This window comes from Salvelinus alpinus, chromosome 8, assembly GCF_045679555.1.
Source record: "Salvelinus alpinus chromosome 8, SLU_Salpinus.1, whole genome shotgun sequence".
Taxonomy (NCBI): domain Eukaryota; kingdom Metazoa; phylum Chordata; class Actinopteri; order Salmoniformes; family Salmonidae; genus Salvelinus; species Salvelinus alpinus.
In genome coordinates this window covers 17630832-17657757 of record NC_092093.1, presented here as the reverse complement: position 1 = coordinate 17657757, position 26926 = coordinate 17630832, and the positions used below count along the sequence as shown (strand labels likewise).

At 44.0% G+C, this 26926-nt stretch overlaps 1 protein-coding gene across 1 annotated transcript; it reads left to right on the top strand.

The window, feature by feature from the left end:
• The first annotated feature begins 13412 nt into the window (after nucleotides 1-13412).
• LOC139582650 (heterogeneous nuclear ribonucleoprotein U-like) lies at nucleotides 13413-26625 on the top strand. The gene is made up of 14 exons (XM_071412841.1): nucleotides 13413-14066; nucleotides 15036-15150; nucleotides 18478-18557; nucleotides 18802-18941; nucleotides 19401-19500; nucleotides 19774-19886; nucleotides 20204-20467; nucleotides 20691-20810; nucleotides 22254-22382; nucleotides 22646-22814; nucleotides 23251-23529; nucleotides 23808-24190; nucleotides 24437-24700; nucleotides 25978-26625. The coding sequence occupies exons 1-14, from the start codon at nucleotides 13610-13612 to the stop codon at nucleotides 26026-26028; spliced, it is 2664 nt and encodes an 887-aa protein (XP_071268942.1). The 5' UTR covers nucleotides 13413-13609; the 3' UTR covers nucleotides 26029-26625.
• Nucleotides 26626-26926: the final 301 nt, after the last annotated feature.

Genomic DNA, 26926 nt, shown 5'->3' with positions numbered 1-26926 from the left:
AGTGCCATGAGGGACCCTGGGGCATGACTGACATGTGGAATGAGATGTTAGGGGGGCACTGGGTAAAGTTAAGTTCTCCCACTACTTTTTTGTTTTGTACCCCTTCCCCATTGCACTGATGGAGATATAGTCTGAGTCCCAAATGACACCCTATAAGCCTCTCTGTCTGAACAAGATACTATAACCTACTAAAGGCTCCTCAAATGCTTTCCATCCATCCACTCCCCTTCTCTCCTCTTCTCCTCTCCTCTTCTCTCCTATCATCTCCTCTAAAACCCTTTCCTCTGCTCTCCTCTTCCCCTCCTCTCCCCTCCTATCCTCTTCCCTCCTCTCCTCTCCTCTTCCCTCCTCTCCTCTAAAACCCTTTCCTCTGCTCTCCTCTTCCCTCCTCTCCTCATCCCTCCTCTCCTCATCCCTCCTCTCCTCTCCCTTCTTCTCTTCCCTCCTCTTCTCTTCCCTCCTATTCTCTTCCCTCCTCTTCTCTTCCCTCCTCTCCTCTCACCCCCTTTCCTCTGTCCTCCTCATCCCTCCTCTCCTCATCGCTCCTCTTCCCTCCTCTCCTCTTCCCTCCTTTGCGCTGCACTCCTCTCCCCCCTTTCCTCTCCTCTCCTCTTCCCTCCTCTCCTCTTCCCTCCTCTTCCCTCCTCTCCTCTTCCCTCCTCTTCCCTCCTCTCCTCTTCCCTCCTCTTCCCTCCTCTCCTCTTCCCTCCTCTTCCCTCCTCTCCTCTTCCCTCCTCTTCCCTCCTCTCCTCTTCCCTCCTCTTCCCTCCTTTCCTCTCCTCTCCTCTTCCCTCCTCTCTACCCGTCTCTCCCACTTTCCTCTGCTTTCCTCTCCTCATCTCTCCTCTTGTTTCCTCCTCTCTCTTCTCCTCTTGTTTCTCCTCCTCTTCCCTCCTCTCTTCTCCTCTTCCCTCCCCTTCTCCTCTTCCCTCACTTCTCCTACACTTGCTTCTCCTCCTGTTTCTCCTCCTCTTCTCTTCCCTCCTCTCTTCTCCTCCTCCCTCCTCTCTTCTCCTCTTCCCTTCTTTCTTCTCCTCTTCCCTTCTCCTCTTCCCTCCGCTCTTCTCTTCCCCCCTTTCCTCTCCTCCTCTCCTCCTCATCACAGGCCAACAGTGACAACACTTTCTATAAGGGCATTATCTCCTCAGGCCTTACAGATAGCTACGCCCATAAAAGGATGTGCAAGCAGAGGATACTGTATGTCATGATTTACTCCGTTATAGCCGTATCCTCCATTAGGATCTATAATACAGTGCATTCAGAAAGTATTCAGACCCCTTGACTTTTTCCACATTTTGTTACATTACAGCCTTATTCTAAAATTGATAAAAATATTTTTTTACTCATCAATCTACACACAATACCCCATAATATATATTTCAGTTTTTATTTTTAATACATTAGCAGAAATGTTAAATACAACTGTTTTTTCTTTGTCATTATGGGGTATTGTGTGTGGATTGATCAGGAAAACAAACAATTTGTTAAATTTTAGAACAAGGCTGTAAAGTAACAAAATCTGAGATCTGGGATCTGAATACTTTCTGAATGAACTGTAAGTATAACGGCGGGTACTTCAGTTGTCGGCGCGACATCTTGATATACAGCTTGTAGGTTGTTAGATGTACAGTCCCTCTACCTGGTGGGGGATGTGTCACGACATTGTCTTGATATACAGCTTGTAGGTTGTTAGATGTACAGTCCCTCTACCTGGTGGGGGATGTGTCACGACATTGTCTTGATATACAGCTTGTAGGCTGTTAGATGTACAGTCCCTCTACCTGGTGGGGGATGTGTCACGACATTGTCTTGATATACAGCTTGTAGGCTGTTAGATGTACAGTCCCTCTACCTGGTGGGGGATGTGTCACGACATTGTCTTGATATACAGCTTGTAGGTTGTTAGATGTACAGTCCCTCTACCTGGTGGGGGATGTGTCACGACATTGTCTTGATATGGTTGATATAGTCTCCATTAGCATCCGTAATAATGAAAGCTACAACCATATCAGAGCAATGTCACGATATGCAGCTTATAGGCTTTAGATGTGGACTGTACAGTACCTGGTAGGGGAAGATGGTGACTCCATTATTGCTTGACATTGATATGGCGGAGGCCAGGTGCTGCTGCTCCTCAAGCCATCTATCTCTCCCAGAGGAGGGCTTCAAGACCCTCTTCGGGTGTGTCTTGGGGGAGATCCAGGGGAGGGCTTGGCAGGGGAGCTCTGGCTCCTTGAAGAGGCTGAGAGGTGGGGGCTAGACTGTGCTGTTTTGGTGGAGATAGATCCAGGAAGGGGTTTGGCGATAGGTGGAGTGGCCCACTTGGCACGCTCCTCCCTGGCTAGGATCAGGTGGATGGCCTCCCGCTTCAACTGGATCAGGTGGGCACCGCAGACGTCACAACCACTCTGCACTTCTTCCACAGCCCAGACACCTATGGTAGTGCTGTGGGCTTGGAGGTTGCCGTGGAGATAGGCTGACAAGGTTGAGTCCTATAGAGTGAGTGTAAAGGGGATGTATAATATGGTTCTGCATTGCAATGCATTGAGTCTAATTAAATAACAAAAACAACATAACAAAGTGAATTACAAAAGTGGGTAACTTTGATAATTGATCGTCATTAAAGACTGAAATGTACACTGATTTCCAGAATCAATCATTATAATTTTACATTTTACATTTATTGAACATATAAAACATACAATCTACTTGCAGTGAAGCCTCTCAACATCTACATCACATTAGTCATCTAACAGACTCCCATCTTCAGCGACCCACAGAAGCAACCAGGGTCAACTCCCTGCTCAAGGGCACGTCGACAGATCTCCCACAAGATCAAAAATGGGGACCCGAACCAGTGACCCATCAATAATTTTAGCTGAAAGGACGAAGTCTTGAATCTTGCGTTGCTTTATATATAACTCATACACCCTGTACCATGGAATCGGTACATCAAAAATATCTACCCAACTATTTTGCAATCTGTATGGCACAGCAGTCAACATCCTGGTCCTCAAATGAAGCTGGTATACTTTCCTATTTATGCTATTTTTATTTCTCTGCCAGTTTTGATCTTTTATATTAGGCATACAGACCAGTTCCCTACCTCCGCACACTGCCACCTGCCTCCTCCATTTTTGGGGTAATGCTGGTTGTAATCTTGGATTGAGCAGACCTTCCCATACAATTCTGAGACATAACTCTACAATTCTAATTTACAATATCATTTAAAAACAAAATACCCTTTCCAAACATATTTTCCTTCTGTGTCCTTGTACTCCCTTAACTTCCGTTCCAAGACTTCTCTCCCACAAGCTGCTAACGTCAATGAACCACATTCTGCGTCCCAGACTACTGTACTATTGCATAAAACAAAGTCAACCAGAAAAATGCAGATGTGCCCAAACAAACTCCAACCCAAAAGCTGAGCCATCAGAGACCTGGTCCCAGACCTGTTTGGGCTGTATAGACAACCTCTGGTGTTTTGTTTCTCATAGCAAAAAGACAAACAAATCTGGAACCATGCAAAACAACGACCATAGGAGTTGGCTAAACAGCACAAACAGATTTCGGACCAGGCTGTCAGAGACCCGTTTTCCTACCTAAATATTTAAGGAAGTATTTTCTTTCTGATTCATAACAGGACAGATCTTATCATGGCTCTGGGCTGGAAGTCAATACACTACAAGGAGCCATTATCAGATTTCTACTGACTGACTCTGTCTGAACAATGAGGTATTCTCTCCACATATAAATGGCCTATGGTTTATTTTAAAACATCCTATTTTATGTCATGTCCCTCTCTGTAGGAGAGGTAAGCAAATGTTTTATTTTGCCTCTGGTGATGAGGTTAGAGGGACTATAGAGTGAATCAGCTCACTCTAGGGATATCGTCTATGAGTCTGCTCAATGACTAGAATTGTTGGCTGCTACAAATAAAACAATCTAAATCAGAAAAAAAATGTCTAAGTATGTGACACTTAATTTTGATTAGGCTTTGTCAAATGTCTGGCACATCCTCAAATGTCTGGCACATCCTCAAATGTCTGGCACATCCTCAAATGTCTGGCACATCCTCAAATGTCTGGCACATCCTCAAATGTCTGGCACATCCTCAAATGTCTGGCACATCCTCAAATGTCTGGCACATCCTCAAATGTCTGGCACATCCTCAAAGCCACATTTTATGACCATTTCAATTCAAAACCTCTTAAATTGTTCCCACGTGGAATTGGTTATAAAGTACAGTACCCGCCAAAAGTTTGGACATACTTACTCATTCAGGGGGTTTTTCTTTATTTTTACTATTTTCTACATTGTACAATAATAGTGAAGACATCAAAACTATGAAATAACACATATGGAATCATGTAGTAACCAAAAAATTGTTAAACAAATCAAAATATATTTTAGATTTTAGATTCTTCAAAGTAGGCAACCTTTGCCTTGATGACAGCTTTGCACACTCTTGGCATTCTCTCAACCAGCGTCATGAGGAATGCTTTTCCAACAGTCTTGAAGGAGTTCCCACATATGCTGAGCACTAGTTGGCTGCTTTTCCTTCACTCTGTGGTCCAACTCATCCCAAACATCTCAATTGGGAGGCCAGGTCATCTGATGCAGCACTCCATCACTCTCCTTCTTGGTCAAATAGCCCTTACACAGCCTGGAGGTGTGTTTTGTGTCATTGTCCTGTTGAAAAACAAACAATAGTCCCACTAAGAGCAAACCAGATGGGATGGCGTATCGCTGCAGAATGCTGTGGTAGCCATGCTGGTTAAGTGTGCCTTGAATTCTAAATAAATCACTGACAGTGTCACCAGCAAAGCACCCCTACACCATCACACCTCCTCCATGCTTCACGGTGGGAACCACACATGCAGAGATCATCCGTTCACCTACTCTGTTTCTCACAAAGACACGGCGATTGGAACCAAAAATCTCTCATTTCACCCGTCTAATGTCCGTTGCTCATGTTTATTGGCCCAAGAAACACTTGTCCTTTAGTAGTGGTTTCTTTGCAACAATTCGACCATGAAGGCCTGATTCACGCCGTCTCCTCTGAACAGTTGATGTTGAGATGTGTCTGTTAGTTGAACTCTGTGAAGCAGAGTTATTTGGGCTGCAATTTCTGAGGCTGGTAACCCTGATAAACTTATCCTCTGCAGCAGAGGTAACGCTCTTCGTTTCCTGTGGCAGTCCTCGTGAGAGCCAGTTTCATCATAACGCTTGATGGTTTTTGCGACTGCACTTGAGGAAACTTTCTTGAAATGTTCCATATTTCCTGACCTTCATTTCTTAAAGCAATGACAGACTGACGTTTGTCTTTGCTTATTTGAGCTGTTCTTGCCATAATACGAACATGGTCTTTTACCAAATAGGGCTATCTTCTGTATACCACCCCTAACTTGTCACAAGACAACTGATTTGCTCAAACGCATTAAGAAGGAAAGAAATTCCACAAATTCACTTTTAACAAGGCACACCTGTTAATTGAAATGCATTCCAGATGACTACCTCATAAAGCTTGTTGACAGAATGCCAAAAGTGTGCAAAGCTGTCATCAAGGCAAAGGGTGGCTACTTTGAAGAATCTCAAGTATAAAATATATTTTGATTTGTTTAACACTTTTTTGGTTACTACATGATTCCATATGTATTATTTCATAGGTTTGACATCTTTACTATTACTCTACAATGTAGAAAATAGCTAAAATAAAGAAAAACCCTTGAATGAGTAGGTGTGTCCAAACTTTTGACTGGTACTGTATAATGTATCACTACAATGTATACTCCTGCTTACTACATAGAACACATTTCCAGAGAAAGTGATGCAGTGATCAGCTTACCTTGCATGAGATATATTGAGGAATGACAAGGCTCAGTGCCTGTCTCTTCAGTGCAGCCACAGTCACGGTGCAATGCTCACAAATAACTTTTCTGGATCCGACGCAAGCTCCCGCCAGAGACGTCCTGGATAGGACATCTGTCCTCGGACACAGAGCTCCATGAGGGTTGGTGTTGGATCCTGCACCTTCTGGAGAGGGGCGGTCTGTTGATTTCCAGTCCTCCTGCAATACTGTACCGCTCACAGTCTGAGTCTCAGAGTAGAATCTGGTTGATTTACATTGAGGAGCAACTGTTGTCTGTGAAATATACACAAATACCACCTTAATAAACTGCAGGCAAGAAAACAAACATGACTACACTCTTAGAAAAAAGAGTTGAAAATGGGTGTTTCGGCTGTCCCCATTTGGGAACCCTTTTTGCTTCCAGGTAGAACCCTTTTGAGTTCCATGTAGAATCCTCTGTGGAAAAGGTTCTACATTAAATCCAAAAGGGCTCTACCTGGAACCCAAAAAGGTTCCTCAAAGGTTTATCCTATGGTGACAGCAGAAGTATCCTTTTAGGTTCGAGATAGCACCTTTTTTCTGTGTACCATGATATCATCATAACATAAATTCAACCTAATGTTTTCAAAGCATATTAGTCGTCAAATAATAAGTACATACTTAGGCTGTGGGTTGCACAGTTCTATCTAAACAACGTAAGATAAATACTGAATATTTTAAAAATTATTATAATATTAAATCAAGTGTCCTTTAATCAATACCTTCGGTTCGCTGCTGTGGGACATCTCTCCTTCTCCCCCCGAGTGAGAGATGCCATAGCAAAAGGTTGTGGACTATAACGGAAAATGTAACAAAGGCAAAAACAAGGATAAAGGATATGCTGTCTGCTTTAGTCAGTGCTGGGTTTTTTTTGTACATGGGTAAAAAAATAAATAAAGGAAAGATATTAAGCAATTATGTTATTCTAACCCAGTATTCGAACTTGCACGTCTTGTCATGTTGAGCTAGTGGTGGCGGTGTGAATGAAGGTGCGTGTAATGTCAGAGCGCATCAAGAGGGAGAGCGCTCCCACACAACTACTGATTGCTTTTCTTTGTGCATTCCCCTCGTTGTCCACATGGAGGCAGTGAAGTGCAAACTATAAACACAGCTAGAACGATAAGCCAGATATTTCACCAGATGTAAAAATGTGAAGCATCCGGTTGGCGTTTCCACTCACTACCAAATATGGTGATGAGAGGAATATCACTGGCCGGTCGAGAAGATGGAGCGAGATGGACTTTGGCCAATATTCTGCTAATTTTCTTATCGATGAAACAATTGATTTCGATAGTTTTCTGTTTCCAAAACTAGAATCTGAAACAAAGAGAGTGGACTACGTTTTGTAGACTTTACCCTTTGCCAAAGTTTCAAAAAAATTGCGTTGTTTAGGAGTGCAATGTCAAATTGAGTTATTGCACACGCGCACTTTGCAGAGTAGGTGTTCCTTAACGGAAATATGCCAAAGACAATGCCATTAGGTTCGCACTAGCTTGTGCTTGGCTCTGCCCACCTCCTTGCGTGGTCTGACCGCTATGGTTAATTTGCTCCCATTGGAAACGACAGGCTCTGGTCTGTCTTGGGTTAGTTATAAAACATCTTTGCTATAAACGTGGCACTCTAGTTTGTGGTCTGTATGTGAAATAATCCGATTTCATGTCGAACGGTTTGTGCCTAACATAATGCTTGTTTAGATATTATAGGACATGTTTTCAAATTAGAAGAGAAGTTATGTAAGTGTGTCTTGAGGACATTCCATGAACCAGGGCTGTGTTCAGTACATAAAAACACGAGGAGGCTGGTGGTCGGATAGAACGGAGTCAAACATGTGGTTTCCATACGTTTGATGTGTTTGATACCTTTCCAGGTACTCCATTCCAGCCATTACAATGGGCCCGTCCTCCTATAGCTCCACCCACCATCAAATCAAATGATATTTGTCACATACACATGGTTAGCAGATGTTTATGCTAGTGTTTGCCGAAATGCTTGTGCTTCTAGTTCCGACAATGCAGTAATATCTAACAAGTAATCTAACAATTTCACAACAACTACCTTATACACACAAGTATAAAGGAATGAATAAGAATATGGACATAAAAATAAATGAATGAGCGATGGCCGAACGACATAGGCAAGATGCAGTAGATGGTATAGAGTACAGGATATACATATGAGATGAGTAATGTAGGGTATGTAAACATTATATAAAGTGGCATTGTTTAAAGTGGCTAGTGATACATTTATTACATCAATCTTTTCATTATTAAAGTGGCTAGAGATGAGTCAGTATGTTGGCAGCAGCCACTCAATGTTAGTGATGGCTGTTTAACAGTCTGATGGCCTTGAGATAGAAGCTGTTTTTCAGTCTCTCGGTCCCTGCTTTGATGCACCTGTACTGACCTCGCCTTCTGGATGATAGCGGGGTGAACAGGCAGCGGCTCGGGTGGTTGTTGTCCTTGATGATCTTTTTGGCCTCCTGTGACATCGGGTGGTGTAGGTGTCCTGGAGGGCAGGTAGTTTGCCCCCGGTGATGCGTTCTGCAGACCTCACTACCCTCTGGAGAGCCTTGCGGTTGTGGGCGGAGCAGTTGCCGTACCAGGCGGTGATACAGCCCGACAGGATGCTCTCATTTGTGCATCTGTAAAAGTTTGTGAGTGTTTGTGGTAGACAAGCCGGATTTCTTCAGCCTTCTAAGGTTGAAGAGGCGCTGCTGTGCCTTCTTCACCACGCTGTCTGTGTGGGTGGACCATTTCAGTTTGTCCGTGATGTGTACGCCGAGGAACTTAAAACTTTCCACCTTCTCCACTACTGTCCCGTCGAAGTGGATAGGGGGCTGCTCCTTCTGCTGTTTCCTGAAGTCCACGATCATCTCCTTTGTTTTGTTTACATTGAGTGTGAGGTTATTTTCTTGACAGCCTCCTCTGATAAAAATGTAATAGAATGTTCACGGAAACGGTGCTGTACTGAATGACCAGTTGAAACACAGAGAGGGGTTGGGTTGTAGCTTCAAAACACACCTCTTCCCTTTAAAGAGTAACTTTAATGAAACCAGATGCTTTACACTTAGTTATAGTGAAAGACGTCAATTCTGGTCATCAATTTTGCCAGTTTGTTGCAAAAGTGATATATTTTGGTAGTTTAGTAGTAAATCTAGCTCCTTTTGCCCCTAGTAGGTCAAATCTACCATTGAAATCGTGATGTGGAGATGTTCAGTATGAAATACACTCCCTTCTAGATGTGCTGTGTGGTAACGTCCAATAATTTATATATAAACTAGATTACTAATACCTTTGTAAAATATATTTTGGAAGCTATAGAAATTAGTTTATTATTGTCTACATTCACTTTTTACACATTTATTGCAAAAGCCAAATCGAGCACCATGCCGCATCGCCATGCGCTTCCCAAATGTTGTAAGGATGCAGAGGGCTCCATATAGCGTTGTATAGCTCCACATCGACAAGATTGGTTGACTGTAGGTGAGGGCGGGAGGTCCTTTAAAAACACAAACTCACTTCATTGACAACTTCCACCACAACAGCTCTGCGCCGCTCTGTGAAGCGCAAGAAGTATGAAAGCCCTGACTTCTGCAGAGGCTGTATCACCGCAAATGCTGCACGGCCAATGCAGAAAGCAGATTGACCATGTAGAGCCTTTAAGCAAGCAGCGCAACGTCCTTTACACCCACACACTTCTAATTATGAAAAGTGAAAGCATACCTGTGAGTGAGGATGCCTTGGTAGTACAGTCATGGCCAAAAGTTTTGAGAATGACACAAATATACATTTTCACAAAGTCTGCTGCCTCAGTTTGTATGATGGTAATTTGCATATACTCCAGAATGTTATGAAGAGTGATCAGATGAATTGCAATTAATTGCAAAGTCCCTCTTTGCCATGCAAATTAACTGCACAACAAGGGCTTCACAGGCAAGGATATTGCTGCCAGTAAGATTGCACCTGAATCAACCATTTATCGGATCATCAAGAATTTCAAGGAGAGCGGTTCAATTGTTGTGAAGAAGGCTTCAGGGTGCCCAAGAAAGTCCAGAAAGCGCCAGGGCCATCTCCTAAAGTTGATTCAGCTGCGGATCGGGGCACCACCAGTACAGAGCTTGCTCAAGAATGGCAGCAGGCAGGTGTGAGTGCATCTGCACGCACAGTGAGGCGAAGACTTTTGGAGGATGGCCTGGTGTCAAGAAGGGCAGCAAAGAAGCAACTTCTCTCCAGGAAAAACATCAGGGACAGACTGATATTCTGCAAAAGGTACAGGGATTGGGCTGCTGAGGACTGGGGTAAAGTCTTTTTCTCGGATGAATCCCTTTCCGATTGTTTGGGGCATCCGGAAAAAAGCTTGTCCGAAGAAGACAAGGTGAGCGCTACCATCAGTCTTGTGTCATGCCAACAGTAAAGCATCCTGAGACCATTGGGGTTGCTTCTCAGCCAAGGGAGTGGGCTCAATCACAATTTTGCCTAAGAATACAGCCATGAATAAAGAATGGTACCAACACATCCTCCGAGAGCAACTTCTCCCAACCATCCAGGAACAGTTTGGTGACGAACAATGCCTTTTCCAGCATGATGGAGCACCTTGCCATAAGGCAAAAGTGATAACTAAGTGGCTCGGGGAACAAAACATCGATATTTTGGGTCCATGGCCAGGAAACTCCCCAGACCTTAATCCCATTGAGAACCTGTGGTCTAATCCTCAAGAGTCGGGTTGACAAACAAAAACCCACAAATTCTGACAAACTCCAAGCATTGATTATGCAAGAATGGGCTGCCATCAGTCAGGATGTGGCCCAGAAGTTAATTGACAGCATGCCAGGGCGGATTGCAGAGGTCTTGAAAAAGAAAGGTCAACACTGCAAATATTGACTCTTTGCATTAACTTCATGTAATTGTCAATAAAAGCCTTTGACAATTATGAAATGCTTGTAAATATACTTCAGTATTCCATAGTAACATCTGACAAAAATATCTAAAGGCACAGATGCAGCAAACTTCGTGGAAATTAATATTTGTGCCATTCTCAACTTTTGGCCACGACTATACACTTTGGTTTATTGGTATTGGGTACTGTATAAAAACTTATCTGTGAGTTAATTTTACTATTGGAAAAAGACTTAACGCGTTGTTTTTTTAACCTTTATTTAACTAGGAAAGTCAGTTAAGAACAGATTCTTATTTTCAATGGCGGCCTAGGAACAGTGGGTTAACTGCCTTGTTCAGGGGCAGAACAACAGATTTTAACCTTGTCAACTCGGGGATTTGATCTTCAAGACGATGATCACTTTTCTTCCCAACACAATACCGCAATAAATGTGACATTGCGAAAAATGTATTTTGCGGCCTGTAGGGGATTCGAATTTACACCTTAAGTGGCAATAAATGTCAGGATTTAGGCGCCTTATCACAGTGAGCTAACTCACAGTTCAAAGCTGTATTTCTTAATGATTCACATACATTTATTATTAGAGCGTCGCAGTGGACTTGTACCTGATCCCCCAAAATGTTGGGGATCGTTTACACAACCCCAAAAGGAATATTTATGAGCAATTCACCCAACCCCAACTTCTAACCTATATGCATTTTTTTGAAGATTTGAGGGGGTTGGGCAACAACTGAAATTGGGGTCGAGAGTTAACCAAAATACGTCAGTCATTGCTTCAAGCCACACCCCGGGACATCCACCGAATGGAGCAAACGTACCTCAAAGTATGTTCAAGAATGTACAAGAACGTTTGGGGAAAATGTGTCATTCAGTAAATCGTTCCACAACGTAGTAAACGTTCAAGCGAACCGAACGCTCCCCAAGCTGCCACAAAGTCATGTTGTGGGTTTTATGGTTGGAGTGTCTGGGAAGAAGTTGGAGTGATTCGCTGTGATCTTTTAAGGAGGAGTCTGGGAGAATCTCAATTTCATTCTCCTCGCGTCCTCTCTCCTCGCCTCCTTCTCAAAACCCATTGGATGAGAAAGTGAGAGGTCGGCAGGAAGAGGTTTTATTCTTAGAATGGTGGGAAGGCGGTCATTGTAAATGGTAATTTAATTTTTTTAATTTAACCTTTATTTAACTAGGCAAGTCAGTTGAGAACAAATTCTTATTTACAATGACAGCCTACCACAGCCAAACCCAGACAACGCTGAGCCAATTGTGCGCCACCCTATGGGAATGGAATTAATGGAACTGTATCAAACAACTTACATATGTAAACCATTACAATGAGTCCGTCCTCCTATAGCTCCTCCCACCAGCCTCCACTGTTCAGAATAGGTCTGGAAATGGACAGATAATTGAATGTGTGTGTGTGTGTGTGTCCTTGGGATCATTTTTAATGTACTTATTTATTTTCATGGCTAAAAATGTAGCCTGCTGTGCTTGGTATCTCCAAAATGCGCATAGACAGCTTGGATCATTAAGTTTGCCGAAGACACAACAGTTGTAGGCCTGATCACCGACAACGACAAGACAGCCTATAGGGAGGTCAGAGACCTAACCGTGTGGTGCAAGGACAACAACCTCTCCCTCAACGTGATCAAGACAAAGATGATTGTGGACTACAGGAAAAGGAGGACCAAACACATCCCCATTCTCATCGACGGGGCTGTAGTGGAGCAGGTTGAGAGCTTCAAGTTCCTTGGCGTCCACATCACCAACAAACTAACATGGTCCAAGCACACCAAGACAGTCATGAAGAGGGCACGACAAAACCTATTCCCCCTCTGGAGACTGAAAATATTTAGGATGGGTCCTCAGATCCTCAAAAGGTTCTACAGCTGCACCATCGAGAGCATCCTGACGGGTTGCATCACTGCCTGGTATGGCAACTGCTCGGCCTCCGACCGCAAGGCACTACAGAGGATAGTGCATACGGCCCAGTACATCACTGGGGCCAAGCTTCCTGCCATCCAGGACCTCTTTACCAGCCGGTGTCAGAGGAAGGCCCTAAAAATTGTCAAAGACTCCAGCCACCCTAGTCATAGGGGTTGGGTTAAATGCGGAAGACACATTTCAGCTGAAGGCATTCAGTTGTACAACTGTCTTGGTATCCCCCTTTCCCTTTCTACCCCCAAGCCATAAAACCCCTGAACATCTAATCATATGGCTACCCAGACTATTTGCATTGCCCCCCCCTTTTACGCTGCTGCTACTCTCTGTTATTATCTATGCATAGTCACTTTAATAATTCTACCTACATGTACATATTACCTCAATTACCTAGATTAACCGGTGCCCCCACACATTGACTATGTACCGGTACCCTGTATATAGCCTCGCTATTGTTATTTTACTGCTGCTCTTTAATAATTTGTTACTTTATTTCTTTTTTTGTGTATTTTTCTTAAAACTGCATTGTTGGTTAAGGGCTTGTAAGTAAGAATTTCACTGTAAGGTCTACTACACCTGTATTCGGCGCATGTGACATATCAAATTTGATTTGATATTGCTTAGTATCTTGAGCTGCTCTATCAGTTATTACGGTAACCCACGCCCAAGTCCTTCCCCAATACTTGAATACGGGAGGGGTCTTGTACCACCATTTGCGCCGACAAGCCCTTCTGCCATTGAAAAGTGCTAGTAACGCTACTGCCATTTGGCGCAGTTAAATATAGCTAGCAGCTACATCGATTTGCATAGCGTGGCGTCCTTACAGAATTTCCCATATTTTTCATTTTAAATCGTGTTTCAGTTTAGTATTTTTATACAGATATAAAAATGAGTTCAATTAACGTAAAAAAACTGAAAGTTAACGAGTTGAAGGACGAGCTGAAAAAGCGTCAGCTGTCGGACAAGGGGCTGAAGGCCGAGTTGATGGACCGGCTGCAGGCCGCGCTTGACGAAGAGGCCCTGGCTGGAGATGATCCCATTGGGCTGGAGGCCGCGGAGGGAGGTAGCTCTGAGGCCGCTGATGATCAAGAGGACATGGGGGAAGACGAAGAAGACGACGAGGATCCGGTCGAAGAAAGCATGGAGGCCAACGAGGAGGAGGAGAATGGAAACGGAGAGGGAGACCCCGCCGTAGAATGCGAGGAGAACGCGGCTCAGGAGGACGACGAAATGGGCGAGGTGGAAGATGAAGAAATGGATCCAATGTTGAAGGAAGGTGTGGACGACATGGAGAAAATAACGTTAGACGCAGAGGATGGTGAGCCTGGAGACCAGCCAGCAGAGGGTGAGTCGCTGGTTCCATTTGAAAAACCCTGGACTGGTTGTCACACATGTTTTTGCTATACGGGGTGTTTTCGCGAAGCCGGATTGATGTATATTGATTAGATAGGCTAGTGTAGCTAACAAATTGGGGTAATATTGTTTAACTTGGTGCTAACGTACTGCATAGAGACTACCATTGGGCTCACGCTTGATGTAATTTTAGCTGAATGGGTGGTTAGCATAGCTAACATAGTTAGCATTCTTTTGTGTAGTTGCTAACTAGAATAGCTAGCTCGCGATTCTAGCGAACGGTGGACAATATTCGGCAGGTGCTGGTTTAGGTAGGCTCGTGGTTCTAAATGGTTAACTATGTGACTCGGAGTATCCTAAATTCTTATACAAACGGGTTCTCAAACTGGTTCTAGAAACGTAGCTAAAGGCAAGTATTTGGAAACAGTAGTTGGCTAGTTATCTGATTAGATAATACTAGCTGGCTAAGATATTTTGAATGAATGAGCAAGAATTGGCTAACTAGCTTTTAAGCTAACTAGCTAGTTAGTCGCGAATGCTATTGTGGGGGAAGGGGGTCAATCTAAAATAGTCTGCAGTTGTTTTCCTTGTCTGACTTGTCGCAGTATGCTATTGTATTGACCGCAACATCTGAGACGGCTGGACAATGGTCTATTTCCCTGACCTTTTTTTAATAGTAACTCTAACCGTAGCTGGGTTATTGTACCCATTGTACTGTGTTCAACGTTACATCTCCTCACATATGTCCTCCAATTGTTGGCCGGCTACAATGTAACCAACCTTACTCCCTGGTCAAAGCAGCCTTAGCATTCTACTGTCTTCCATCACATTCAATGAAAGTAATGAGGTCCTAATGGACAAGTAGTTAGTCATCTGTGTGGGCCAACCCTACCACAGCCACAGTGCGACCTATCCTTTCAATAAAGGAGCACCTCATTATATTTTTCTTTTATTTCCAAAGGGGATGCGGACAAAGACACGAATGCTGATCAGAAGAATAAGAAGGGTGTTAAGAGACGCCGGGAGGAACATGGAAGGGGCTACTTTGAATTTATTGAAGAGAACAAATACAGCTGGTAAGGATGGGAGACAAAATGGCCTTTGGTATGTCTGAAGCGCCATCACAGCTATGTGAACTGTATTGGCTTTAAGCGCCAATGCATTAACTAGCGACAAAACCCTCACTTAACTTACTTTTGTCAACATTACTTAAGAGTCATACATGTTTGAATTGAGGGTTATCCCTGGCTTTTAAATGAACCTTACCATTTAACCCATGCAGTGACCACATGCACCCATAAATGGACTGCATAATGTAGCAAGAGAAATGAACAGTAATGTTCTATTGTTCCCCATTCGTTCTCTTTGTGCAGGAAGCTTTACTGTGTACACTGACAAGGTGACGCAACACTGCTAAAAAAAAAGAAACGCATGAGAGAGTAGCGGGGGGGTTGCGTAGGGGCACAAGGATGTAGAACTTTTCTGGACGCTCGAGTTGCAGATTGGTACTCTCCACGGACTGCTCATTGTTCCTGCTCGCATAGTATTTGTCTTTTCTGATTGTCTCTCCACTTTGTCATCATTTTATTCAGTGTGGTTGATGTTTTTTTTTTTACAGGAATGCTTTCTCTCTGTACAGTCACACTGTGCATCATGGGCTGGTTTACAGGGTACTTAAAAATACTTAAAATGGAGATTCCCATTGAGCTTTTTATTCCAAGACTAGGCTTGATCTGTCTGGGAAACCACCTCCATGTTTATCTGGAACGCTATTTATTTTTTTCGTTGACCAAGTGGGCTGTTATCCTGTCATCAAAATGTCACTCTAGCCCAGGTTTCTTCAACCCCGTTCCTGGAGAGCTACCCTCCTGTAGGTTTTCATTTTAACCCCAGTTGTAACTAACCTGATTCAGTTTATCGACCTGCTAATTATTTGATTCGGGTGCGCTAGATAAGGGTTGTACTGAATTTACAGGACAGTAGCTCTCCAGGAACAGGGTTGGAGAGCCTTGCTCTGACTGGTGTAAACTAAGAAACCATTGACTGTGCAGCAGAGGCCTTAGTAGCTTTTGGCTAAATCAATCATGGAATCTCCATCGCACCACCCTGGATGCCCTCTGGCAAGACTCTATGATCCTTGGTCTGAGTGCGGTCTGACTAATGTGTAGATAAGCCAAAGATGGTGCAATTATTGGTTCCCTGACTACATATATAGACAGGTCTAATATGGAGAGAAAAGGGTGCAAACAAATTTACCCACTCACTACGGTCAGTCGCTCTGGGTAAGAGTGTCAGCTAAATGACAAATGGCCACTTCATTCACATTTTAGTATCTAAGCACAGTGCATTTGAGGACAAGGTAAAATTACCAAACAAACCGGTGTTGCTACAAATGTGAATTCCCCCCCCCACACACACACACACACACACACACACGACTATCTCTTGTTCTAATTGGTGCTAAGATTCACATTTTCTATCATTGCTGCATTATGGTGTTTCTCTTCCTGTGCACGAGGCAGTGTTTAATCCCGAGGCAGTGTTTAATCCCGAGGCAGTGTTTAATCCTGTAAAGGCTTCCGTCTACATTCTGTGGACAGACATTTATCCTCCTGTTGTAGTCCTCGCCAGTGTAAATATTTGTAGGCTAGTTTTATAAACACAACTCTTCCCCCTGGGAAACAGCTTGTTTCTGAATTTCTTCAAGTTTATAAGTCGGTGTAGCACAATATTCATCTTGTTATCACTACAGTCCCTAGAGTACAGTTGAAGCCCCTCTAGGTTATGTGGAACTAGCTTGTTATCACTACAGTCCCTAGAGTACAGTTGAAGCCCCTCTAGGTTCTGGAACTAGCTTGTTATCACTACAGTCCATAGAGTACAGTTGAAGCCCCTCTAGATTCTGGAACTAGCTTGTTATCACTACAGTCCCTAGAGTACAGTTGAAGCCCCTCTAGGTTCTGGAACTAGCTTGTTATCACTACAGTCCCTAGAGTACAGTTGAAGCCCCTCTAGGTTCTGGAACTAGCTTGTTATCACTACAGTCCCTAGAGTACAGTTGAAGCCCCTCTAGGTTCTTGAACTAGCTTGTTATCACTACAGTCCCTAGAGTACAGTTGAAGCACCTCTAGGTTCTGGAACTAGCTTGTTATCACTACAGTCCCTAGAGTACAGTTGAAGCCCCTCTAGGTTCTGGAACTAGCTTGTTATCACTACAGTCCCTAGAGTACAGTTGAAGCCCCTCTAGGTTCTGGAACTAGCTTGTTATCACTACAGTCCCTAGAGTACAGTTAGCAGACGCCCCATCTAGAGTTCTGGAACTAGCTTGTTATCACTACAGTCCCTAGAGTACAGTTGAAGCCCCTCTAGGTTCTTGAACTAGCTTGTTATCACTACAGTCCCTAGAGTACAGTTGAAGCACCTCTAGGTTCTGGAACTAGCTTGTTATCACTACAGTCCCTAGAGTACAGTTGAAGCCCCTCTAGGTTCTGGAACTAGCTTGTTATCACTACAGTCCCTAGAGTACAGTTGAAGCCCCTCTAGGTTCTGGAACTAGCTTGTTATCACTACAGTCCCTAGAGTACAGTTGAAGCCCCTCTAGGTTCTGGAACTAGCTTGTTATCAATACAGTCCCTAGAGTACAGTTGAAGCCCCTCTAGGTTCTGGAACTAGCTTGTTATCACTACAGTCCCTAGAGTACAGTTGAAGCCCCTCTAGGTTCTGGAACTAGCTTGTTATCACTACAGTCCCTAGAGTACAGTTGAAGCCCCTCTAGGTTCTGGAACTAGCTTGTTATCACTACAGTCCCTAGAGTACAGTTGAAGCCCCTCTAGGTTATGTGGAACTAGCTTGTTATCACTACAGTCCCTAGAGTACAGTTGAAGCCCCTCTAGGTTATGTGGAACTAGCTTGTTTGACTCTCTGTTCCACGACCATGAGGCTGCAGCTTTGACCTTTAGTGAGAGCAGCGCCACACAGTTAAATACATCCAGCAGCCTTTTATCCTTCTTGACCCTACCAGGAATCTCCAAAGCCATGAACACAGTTTCTGCAAACAAGGCCTATTGGCTATTAAGGCTTTTTTAATAAGAAATATAGCCCATAGGACTAGTTAATTTTTTCTAATTTTTTTAATTTAATAATAATCCTCCATTGCTTTGATGCATCAGTGGACCACTGCAGGTATGTATTTGTTTTGCCGTGATTTCTTTAAACACCCAACTCCAGAAGCTTAAATGTTAGAGTTCTATTTCCGCCCATAGTCTTCTTGACTCTTTCTATTGATGCCCTCTTCTTCAGAGAGGTCATCCCAACCGGATGGCCACCCTGGTAGGACATTCTGGATCCGTGCGACAGGTTCTAATTCTCTGACATTGTTACTGATTGGCTGTGTTCTCTTTCAGGTCTAGTCTCAAGTCTCCACTGCCACCCCTGGAAGAGGAAGATGAAGAGTTTGACGATACAACAGTCTGTCTGGACAACTGTGAGTGATGTTTGGTGTATAGCGTGGCCGACAGTGCTGGGTTGATATAGTCACTCTACAAACACCTGCTCAGAAGCAATAGCTCCACCTCGCTGTCTGTTTGCCATGTCGTTCAATATTCTCATGTCTCTTCTAGTGCATAGGAATACGGCTTAAAGACCGATGTGTGATGGGACACACTATATGGCATGTCAGGGGACTGAGAAGATAACTGAATAATTGATGTTTGTTTCTTTGTCCTCAGATAACTGCGACCTGCACTTCAAGGTGTCCCGGGACCGGTACAGCGCGTCCTCTCTCACCATGGAGAGCTTTGCCTACCTTTGGTCTGGGGGCAGGGCCTCGTACGGCCTGACCCAGGGCAAGGCCTGTTACGAGATGAAGGTAAGGAGAAACACTGCTTCTCTTGTCTAGCCCAGTTGTCATTTCATTAGTAATTGTTAATTCGTAATGTTTTGACCTCAGAAACTCATAATAATTTTCTTCCATTTTATAATATAAATGCACCATTGGATTTTATCAACTGGTTGTGCCCTCAAATTTCTCATTTATTTCACCTTTATTTAACCAGGTAGGCCAGTTGACACCAAGTTCTCATTTACAACTGTGACCTGGCCAAGCTAAAGCAAACAGTGCGACACAAACAAGTTACACATAAACAAACGTACAGTCAATAACACAATAGAAAAATCAATGTACAGTGTGTGCAAATGTAGGGAGGTAAGGCAATAAATAGGCCATAGAGGCAAAATAATCACTATTTAGCATTAACGTAAATATTTAGATTTGTAAGTCATCATACTATCTGCTACTAACATTACCAATGTAATATTGTGGTTCTAGTTAACTGAGAAGATTCCAGTAAAGCACATCTTCAGTAAGAACATGGAGGTCCATGAGGTCCAGGTTGGATGGTCCCTGGCTACTGGCAGTCTGCTCCTAGGTCAGTATTATCAATCTATTGGTTTTGTTCTCCAAAAATGGAATGGTTCTTATGGGGTGTTGGCGCTCTCTAAAGGCTGTTAGGAAGCATGACATGTAACTGGAAATGATATAGCCTGTTTCAGTTGTAGTTTGCAAGGCGACTATGGAATGAGTGCAGAAACACTGAAATCGAGAAAGAATTTCATGATAAAATTCTAATTCTCTACTTTTAGTTCCCTGAACCAGTCAACTGTGTATCATGTCTGATGTGAGTTGTATTGTGCCATTGCAGGTGAGGAGGAGCATTCTTATGCCTACTCTGGCAAAGGCAAGAAGACTACCAACTGCGTGACTGAAGATTTTGGAGAGACTTACGATGAGAACGACGTCATCTGCTGCCTCATCGTAAGTAGCCTGCCTTCATTTATCCGAATAGTTGCCATAATGTAATATTCTCAAAATGGACAGGCTGTTTTTATATTAATATTCAGACTTTCTGTGATGTCAAGAATTCCTCATCAATGAGGCAAACGCACACAAAATATTTATTTATATGAAAACACGATTTGTCTGCCACACCCTCTGTTCATAAAGTAAAACATTTCCACCTAAACCGGTTTGACGACTTCCTTGTTGGCACCTAACATTTTGACCTGTCAATGTTCCATTGAAACTACAAGCTTAAAATATATATATTTAGGTAAAATTATTTTCTATTGCAGAACTTTGAGGGCGAGGAGGTGGAGATTTCCTTTTCTAAGAATGGTAAGGAGCCAGTTGTGGCCTTCCAGGTCAGTAAGGAGTCCCTGGCAGGGAGAGCTCTCTTCCCCCACGTCATCTGCCACAACTGTTCTGTGGAGTTCAACTTTGGCCAGATGGAAACACCCTACTTCCCCCAGCCAGAGGGCTACACCTTCCTGCAGCAGGTCGCCATGGACGACCGTGTCCGCGGACCCAAGGGACCCAACACCAAGAAGGAGTGTGAGGTAACTATGGGAACCCATAACGTCACTGGCAGTGACTTGTTTGACACAAAGGCCTCCCTAGCAATGGGATCTGTCCTTGGGTTCAACCAATATTTCAGAATAAACGGCTAGCAAAATGTATCAGATAAAATAAAAAAAATCAGAGCGCCTTTTTCTCACTTGTATGTGCATAACTCCTTCTACCATTGTTACTGATCAGTTGTGTATATGTGTGTTGTTTTAGGTGATTGCTATGGTAGGCCTGCCCGGCTCAGGAAAGACCACCTGGGTGAACAAGCACATCCAGGAGAACCCTGGGAAATATTACATCCTGGGCAGCGACACCATCGTGGAGAAGATGATGGTCAGTGTTATACTGACTCATGGTGTTTGGAGCCTCTAGTATTTTAGAATGTGTTCTCTCTGCACTCTTCTGAGAATGGGGTTCTAGTTGTGTGTCAATTTAGTTTGTGAAATTAACTTCCAGTCCTATACAATGTTCCCTAAAAAACATTTAGGCACTGAACAAATTTCAGGTCTGAGCGCAAACTTGAATGTTGTGAAAATTCTTTGCAACTTCCAGTGCGTGTTTACTGTGATCACTGAGGCTGTACCTGCTTTAAGTTAGTTTCAGACAGTGGTCAAGTAGGCTACTATAGCTATTTCATTATAATGTAGACCAGAGTGGCCAACCATCAAAAACAATGGAGAAAATGCATCCATAACATTTTAACATGGAAATAACTGTTCAATCATTCAGCCTACATTAACCTGTTTATCCACTTGTCTATCAGACAAGGTGGTGACTGAATGTTGTTTGATGCAAGAAACCACTTTACAAATAAAATGCATTATTAATCCCATACCATTATTTCAGAGAATCAGACAAATTGTGATGCCCTCTGCCTATTGGCTACATAGATTATTCAAACCGGTCTCAAAATACAACGCTGCCCTTTAAGACAAAGACGTGTACATGTTTGGTTCTCTTCAAATCAAATGTATTTATATAGCCCTTCTTACATCAGCTGATATATCAAAGTGCTGTACAGAAACCCAGCCTAAAACCCCAAACAGCAAGCAATGCCGGTGTAGAAGCACGTGGGGCACAATCACACCACCATTGCCGACTACAAATGATCTATAACTGGGCTAATAACTCACTAACTAGCAAAGGATTTTGAACAAAATGTTCATATGTGGCTACATGCAGCTCTCACTTTGATCTCAAAACAAGCGCATCTACTCACGACCACTCATGCTGTAAACGCAGTCCAGCTCAAAGTGAGTGGCACAGATCCATATATGGCAATAGTCTATTTGCACATAGGCCTACTGCAGCTCTGATTTGTTATGCTGCACTGGTTTGTGTAGAGTACGGTTTGATTCGTGCATGTCAATACAATAGAATCCTACTCCGATGCGTTCTGCCTACAACAAAGTCTCTTGCATAGTTAGTTTTGCATACCAAGTCTTGCATAGTTCATTTTGTTTCGGTATGTTGCTTTGAAAGTGACTCTTGCATTGATTTGAACACAATTCCCAAAGTAAAGGGATAGGTTGATAGTGTTAACTAAGGGGGAGAACTCTGAACTTAACTCAAATTTCGAATCTCGTGCTTCTCTGCGCGGGCTGATATTTCTTCTGCGTGGCAGTCCTGGGGGAGCTGCGCGCAGCTTAGAGGGAACATTGGTCTGATCCTAATGGTTGTATAAGCAGTCCCTGGTCATTTGGGACTGTAGGCCTATAACCTGTCCTATGTATATGTGGTATCTTGTGGCACAGCTATTCATTTTTCTCTATGTAGATTGGCAGCTTGAAGCGTCAGGCGAAGGACACAACTAAGCTCACGGCCATTTCCCAGCGTGCTCCTCTCTTCCTGGGCAAGTTCATTGAGATTGCTGCTCGCAAGAAGAGGAACTATATCCTGGACCATGTAAGACTTCATATTCTATACAATCACAGCCAATGATTTCATACACGTTAAACTGACCTTTTAGTCCGTCTTATTGTGAATAAAGTATTAATCTTTGAATATACATGGAACAAACGGTATACTGTATGTAAATACTGATGAGTACATCATGATACAGGGTAGAAAGGCTCGTATGAGACAAAAGTGCCAACACAGCAACACAAATCCTTTTTATTTATACTGTCAACATTATTAGTAATTTCCCCCATCCTTCCTCTCCCCAGACCAACCTGTCTGCCCCGGGCCAGAAGAGGAAGATGTGTCTGTTTGCTGGGTACCAGCGGAAGGCTGTGGTGGTCTGTCCCTCAGACGACGACTACAAGGAGAGGGCCCAGAAGAAGGCCGAGAGCGACGGCAAAGACGTGCCCGAGCACGCTCTCCTCAAAATGAAAGGTAACGACGTGAGCTACTATACTAATAAAAGTAGACTTGCCTCCTGTGCTAAAAAGCTAGCTATCGTTATCACTAATCCAGAAACCTTCAGAAAGTTGTAGTAATACGGTAAGGACACGCACACACTGATTTTTAACCTCCCAAAAAACGGACTCGTTTTGTTTTCATATAAGCATGGCTAGCCCCTTGACGCTTTGCCCAGTCGTGGCTGTCTGTGTCACAAGTGGCCACATCAGGGGGGCAGAACTCCTAAACTCTGGGTCAGGGCCAATACCCCTGCCTCTGGACCTGGTGGGAAGAACACAGCGCTTTCCATGATCCTTCATCACTACAAATCTAGTTTTTGTTATGGTGGACATCATAAGCTATTTTCATACGCTAGTCTTTCATTGGGGCTGTTATTTGACCATCGATTAATGGCTCTCTTCCCGTGTAGGATTCTTCACCCTGCCAGACGAGGGCGACAGCTTCGCTGAGGTGAGCTACGCTGAGCTGCAGAAGGAGGAGTCCTCCAAGCTAGTGGAGCAATACAAGGAGGAGAGCAAGGCGGCCCTGCCGGCTGAGAAGAAGCCCAACCAGGGGGCCTTGACCCCCAATAGAGGAGGTGTTGTCCGGGGTGGAGGCAGAGGCAAGAACCAGTTCAACCGTGGGGGAGGACCCGGCCAGAGAGGAGTTGTACGAGGAGGCTTCCAGCAGAGGGGCAACTTCAGAGGAGGTGGGTTGTCGGCCATATTGGTCAGATTAGGGATTTGCATGGCAGGTTTTGGTCCAGTTTTAGCCTCGCAACCAATTGCTAAAATGTTGTTTTGTGTGCACTGATCTGATAGAACTGGACAGGTGAAGTCCAATCAAACCACTTTTTACAATCAAAGACCTCTGCCCTTTCACTTTAATTTCTCCTGTAATTGTTGAGTAGTAGAGAAATGGCTTCCTAATCATTAAAGATGCACCGCCGGTCTAATGTGTGTGTCCAACATGTCTGCCCCCACCCAGCTCCAGGCCCACGTGGTGGGTTCACTCGCCCCCCTCGAGGCTTCATGCCCCCTCCAGCTTTCAGAGGTGGATTCGCCAGCCGGGGCAACTTCAACAGGGGTGGCGGCCTCATGGCCCCCCAGCGAGGGGCCCCAAGAGGAGGACTAATTAGGGGCAACATGGGCTACAGGGGTGGAGCCATGAACAGAGGCGGTCCACCAATGAACAGAGGTGGAGCCAACATGAGCCGGGGAGGTGGAGCCAACATGAGCCGGGGAGGTGGAGCCAACATGAGCCGGGGAGGTGGAGCCAACATGAGCCGGGGAGGTGGAGCCAACATGAGCCGGGGAGGTGGAGCCAACATGAGCCGGGGAGGTGGAGGAAACAGGGTCAACTTTAACCAGGTAGGTTGGGTTGATGCAATGGAGAAATACAAGTTGGTCCTGCTTTATTTGAATATTCCCCTATAGAGGGTGTGTAGATGATCGACTGCAACTTGTTGATATTAGCAACTTGCTAGGATTAGGGTTGGTGGATAGTTGAACTATTATAAACCATCTTTAGGAGACTGTCCAAATAGTGTTAGAAAAGGTTAATGTTACCATAGTGAATTGAATAGGGAGATGTTAATAAGTATGTTCACTCCCCAGGGGTTCCAGCCCAGAGGAGGCAGCAGCCGTGGAAACTTCGGCAACAAGAGCAGCGGATTTGGTGATGGCAGGAATGCTGGAGGTCGTGGTGGCGGATTTGTGGACAGTAGAAACTCTGGAGGACGTGGCGGGGGATTTGGGGACAACAGGAACGCTGGAGGACGTGGCAGGGGATTTGGGGACAGCAGGAATGCTGGAGGACGTGGAGGCTTTGGATTCGGCATGGACAAGGCTCAGGCCTTCAACCAGAGCTGGCAGCAAGGGGTGAGTCTCCGTTTGAGGTCCAAGGGCAAATCCTAACTTGTTAGCCTTGTACTACAATTGATACCACTGACTTTGCTGGTAACTGCTTTGAGGGAAAATGTACGTGCTGTGACTGATGTGGTTCTCACCTAGTTACACTACAAAAGTATGTGGACACGTGCTTGTTGTACATCTCATTCCAAAATCATGGGCATTAATATTGAGCTGGTCCCCCCTTTGCTGCTATAACAGTCTCCACTCTTCTGGGAAGGCTTTCCACTAGATGTTGGAACATTGCTGCGGGTCCTTGCTTCCATTCAGCCACGAGCGTTAGTGAGGTCGGTGTCTCATGTTGGACGATTAGGCCTGGCTCGCAGTCGGCATTCCAATTAATCCTAAAGGTTTCCGAGGGGATTGAGGTCTGGGCTCTACGCAGGCCACTCAAGTTCTTCTACACTGATCTTGACAAACCATTTCTATATGGACCTCGCTTTGTGCACGGAGGCATTGTCATGCTGAAACAGGAAAGGGCCTTACCCAAACTGTTGCCACAAACTCAGGGGCCTAGCCCGAACCATGAAAAACGTCCCCAGACCATTATTCCTCATCCACCAAACATTACAGTTGGCACTATGCATTCAGGCAGGTAGTGTTCTCCTAGCATCCGCCAAACCCAGATTCGTCCATCGGACTGCTAGATGGTGACGCGTGATTCATCACTCCAGAGAACGCGTTTCCACTGCTCCAGAGTCCAATGGCTTTACACCACTCCAGCTGACGCTTGGCATCGCACATGCACTTAGGCTTGTGTGCGGCACCTCGGCCATGGAAACCCATTTCGTGAAGCTCCCGACAAAGTTCTTGTGCTGACGTTGCTTCCAGAGGCAGTTTTGGAACTTGGTGATGAGTGTTTCAATCGAGGAGCTTGTTTGGCCTACCACTTCGCTGCTGAGCCGTTGTTGCTCCTAGATGTTTCTTCTTCACAATATCAGCACTCGGTAGACTGGGGCGGCTCTAGCAGGGCAGTAATTTGCCGAACTGACTAGTTGGAAAGGTGGCATCCTATGACTGTGCCACATTGACAGTCACTGAGCTCTCAGTAAGGCCAATCTACTGCCAATGTTTGTCTATGGAGATTGCATGGCTGTATGCTCGATTTTTATACACCTGTCCTCAATGGGTGTGGCTGAAATAGCCAAATCCACTAATTTGAAGGGTGTCCACATACTATTGTGTGTATGTATATTTGTTTATTTTTATTTCTGTCTGCGTCTAACTCCCTGTATCTCTGTCCCCAGTTATGGAACCAGAAGCCATGGAGACAGCAGTATCAGCCAGGATACTATTAAAGACTTTCTGATCAAAAGGACTGGTGGAAAATAATGGAAACCCACCACTAGCCACAGACGTCCGTCTCTCCCACCACCTGTTTTTTTTCTAGAACCAACTTTTAAATTAAAAACAAGAAATACGACAAGACTATGGAGCAACATTCCACATGAGGAAAGGAGTCTCTTTGAAGCTTTATGGGTTTTTTCATTTGATTTTGTACATTTTATGATATTTTTCCAAATTTTAAAGAAATCCCATGCTTTTAAAAATCCCATGTTTGAGAAATATACCACAACATTTTTGCTCTGCTTCAGTGACATGTTTGAAAGATTTTCATGGTTGTGCTTTTTTTTTTTTTTTTTTTACTAAATGTAAATATTGTTTGTTGTATAAGGAGTGAGAACACTTACTAACTGAAAGGAACCATCTTTTGAGGCATGGTAGCAATATTATTGTTAGTGATTGTATATGTAGTCCGTAAGCAACAAACAGTTATTTTGCGTCAAACGCCATTATTAGATTTGTCTATTGTTATTTTTCATTATAACGTCAAGCATGTAATCTAACCTCCATAGATCTACAATAAACAACATATTTGCTTTTTTACAAACTTCTATGGCTTATGACTTTTTAATTGAGTTCAAAGGTTACCTAAAGTACCTTTTGAATGGGCAGTGGTCTGGTTTGCTACTTCAAACAAGGACATCCGCCCTCATCTCACCACAGTTGGTGCGTCACATTATGCTACTTATTGATGTAATTCATCCATCGTTGATGCACAACTAGCTTTTCTTTTCATCTTCAATGATACAGTTTATTCTTATTGAGAATCTTTTGCAAGAGCGTCTATGGGTGTATTCCCTAGGGAGCAAATTAAACGGGGAGGGACCTATAGAAACCGGAGTTCCTCCAATA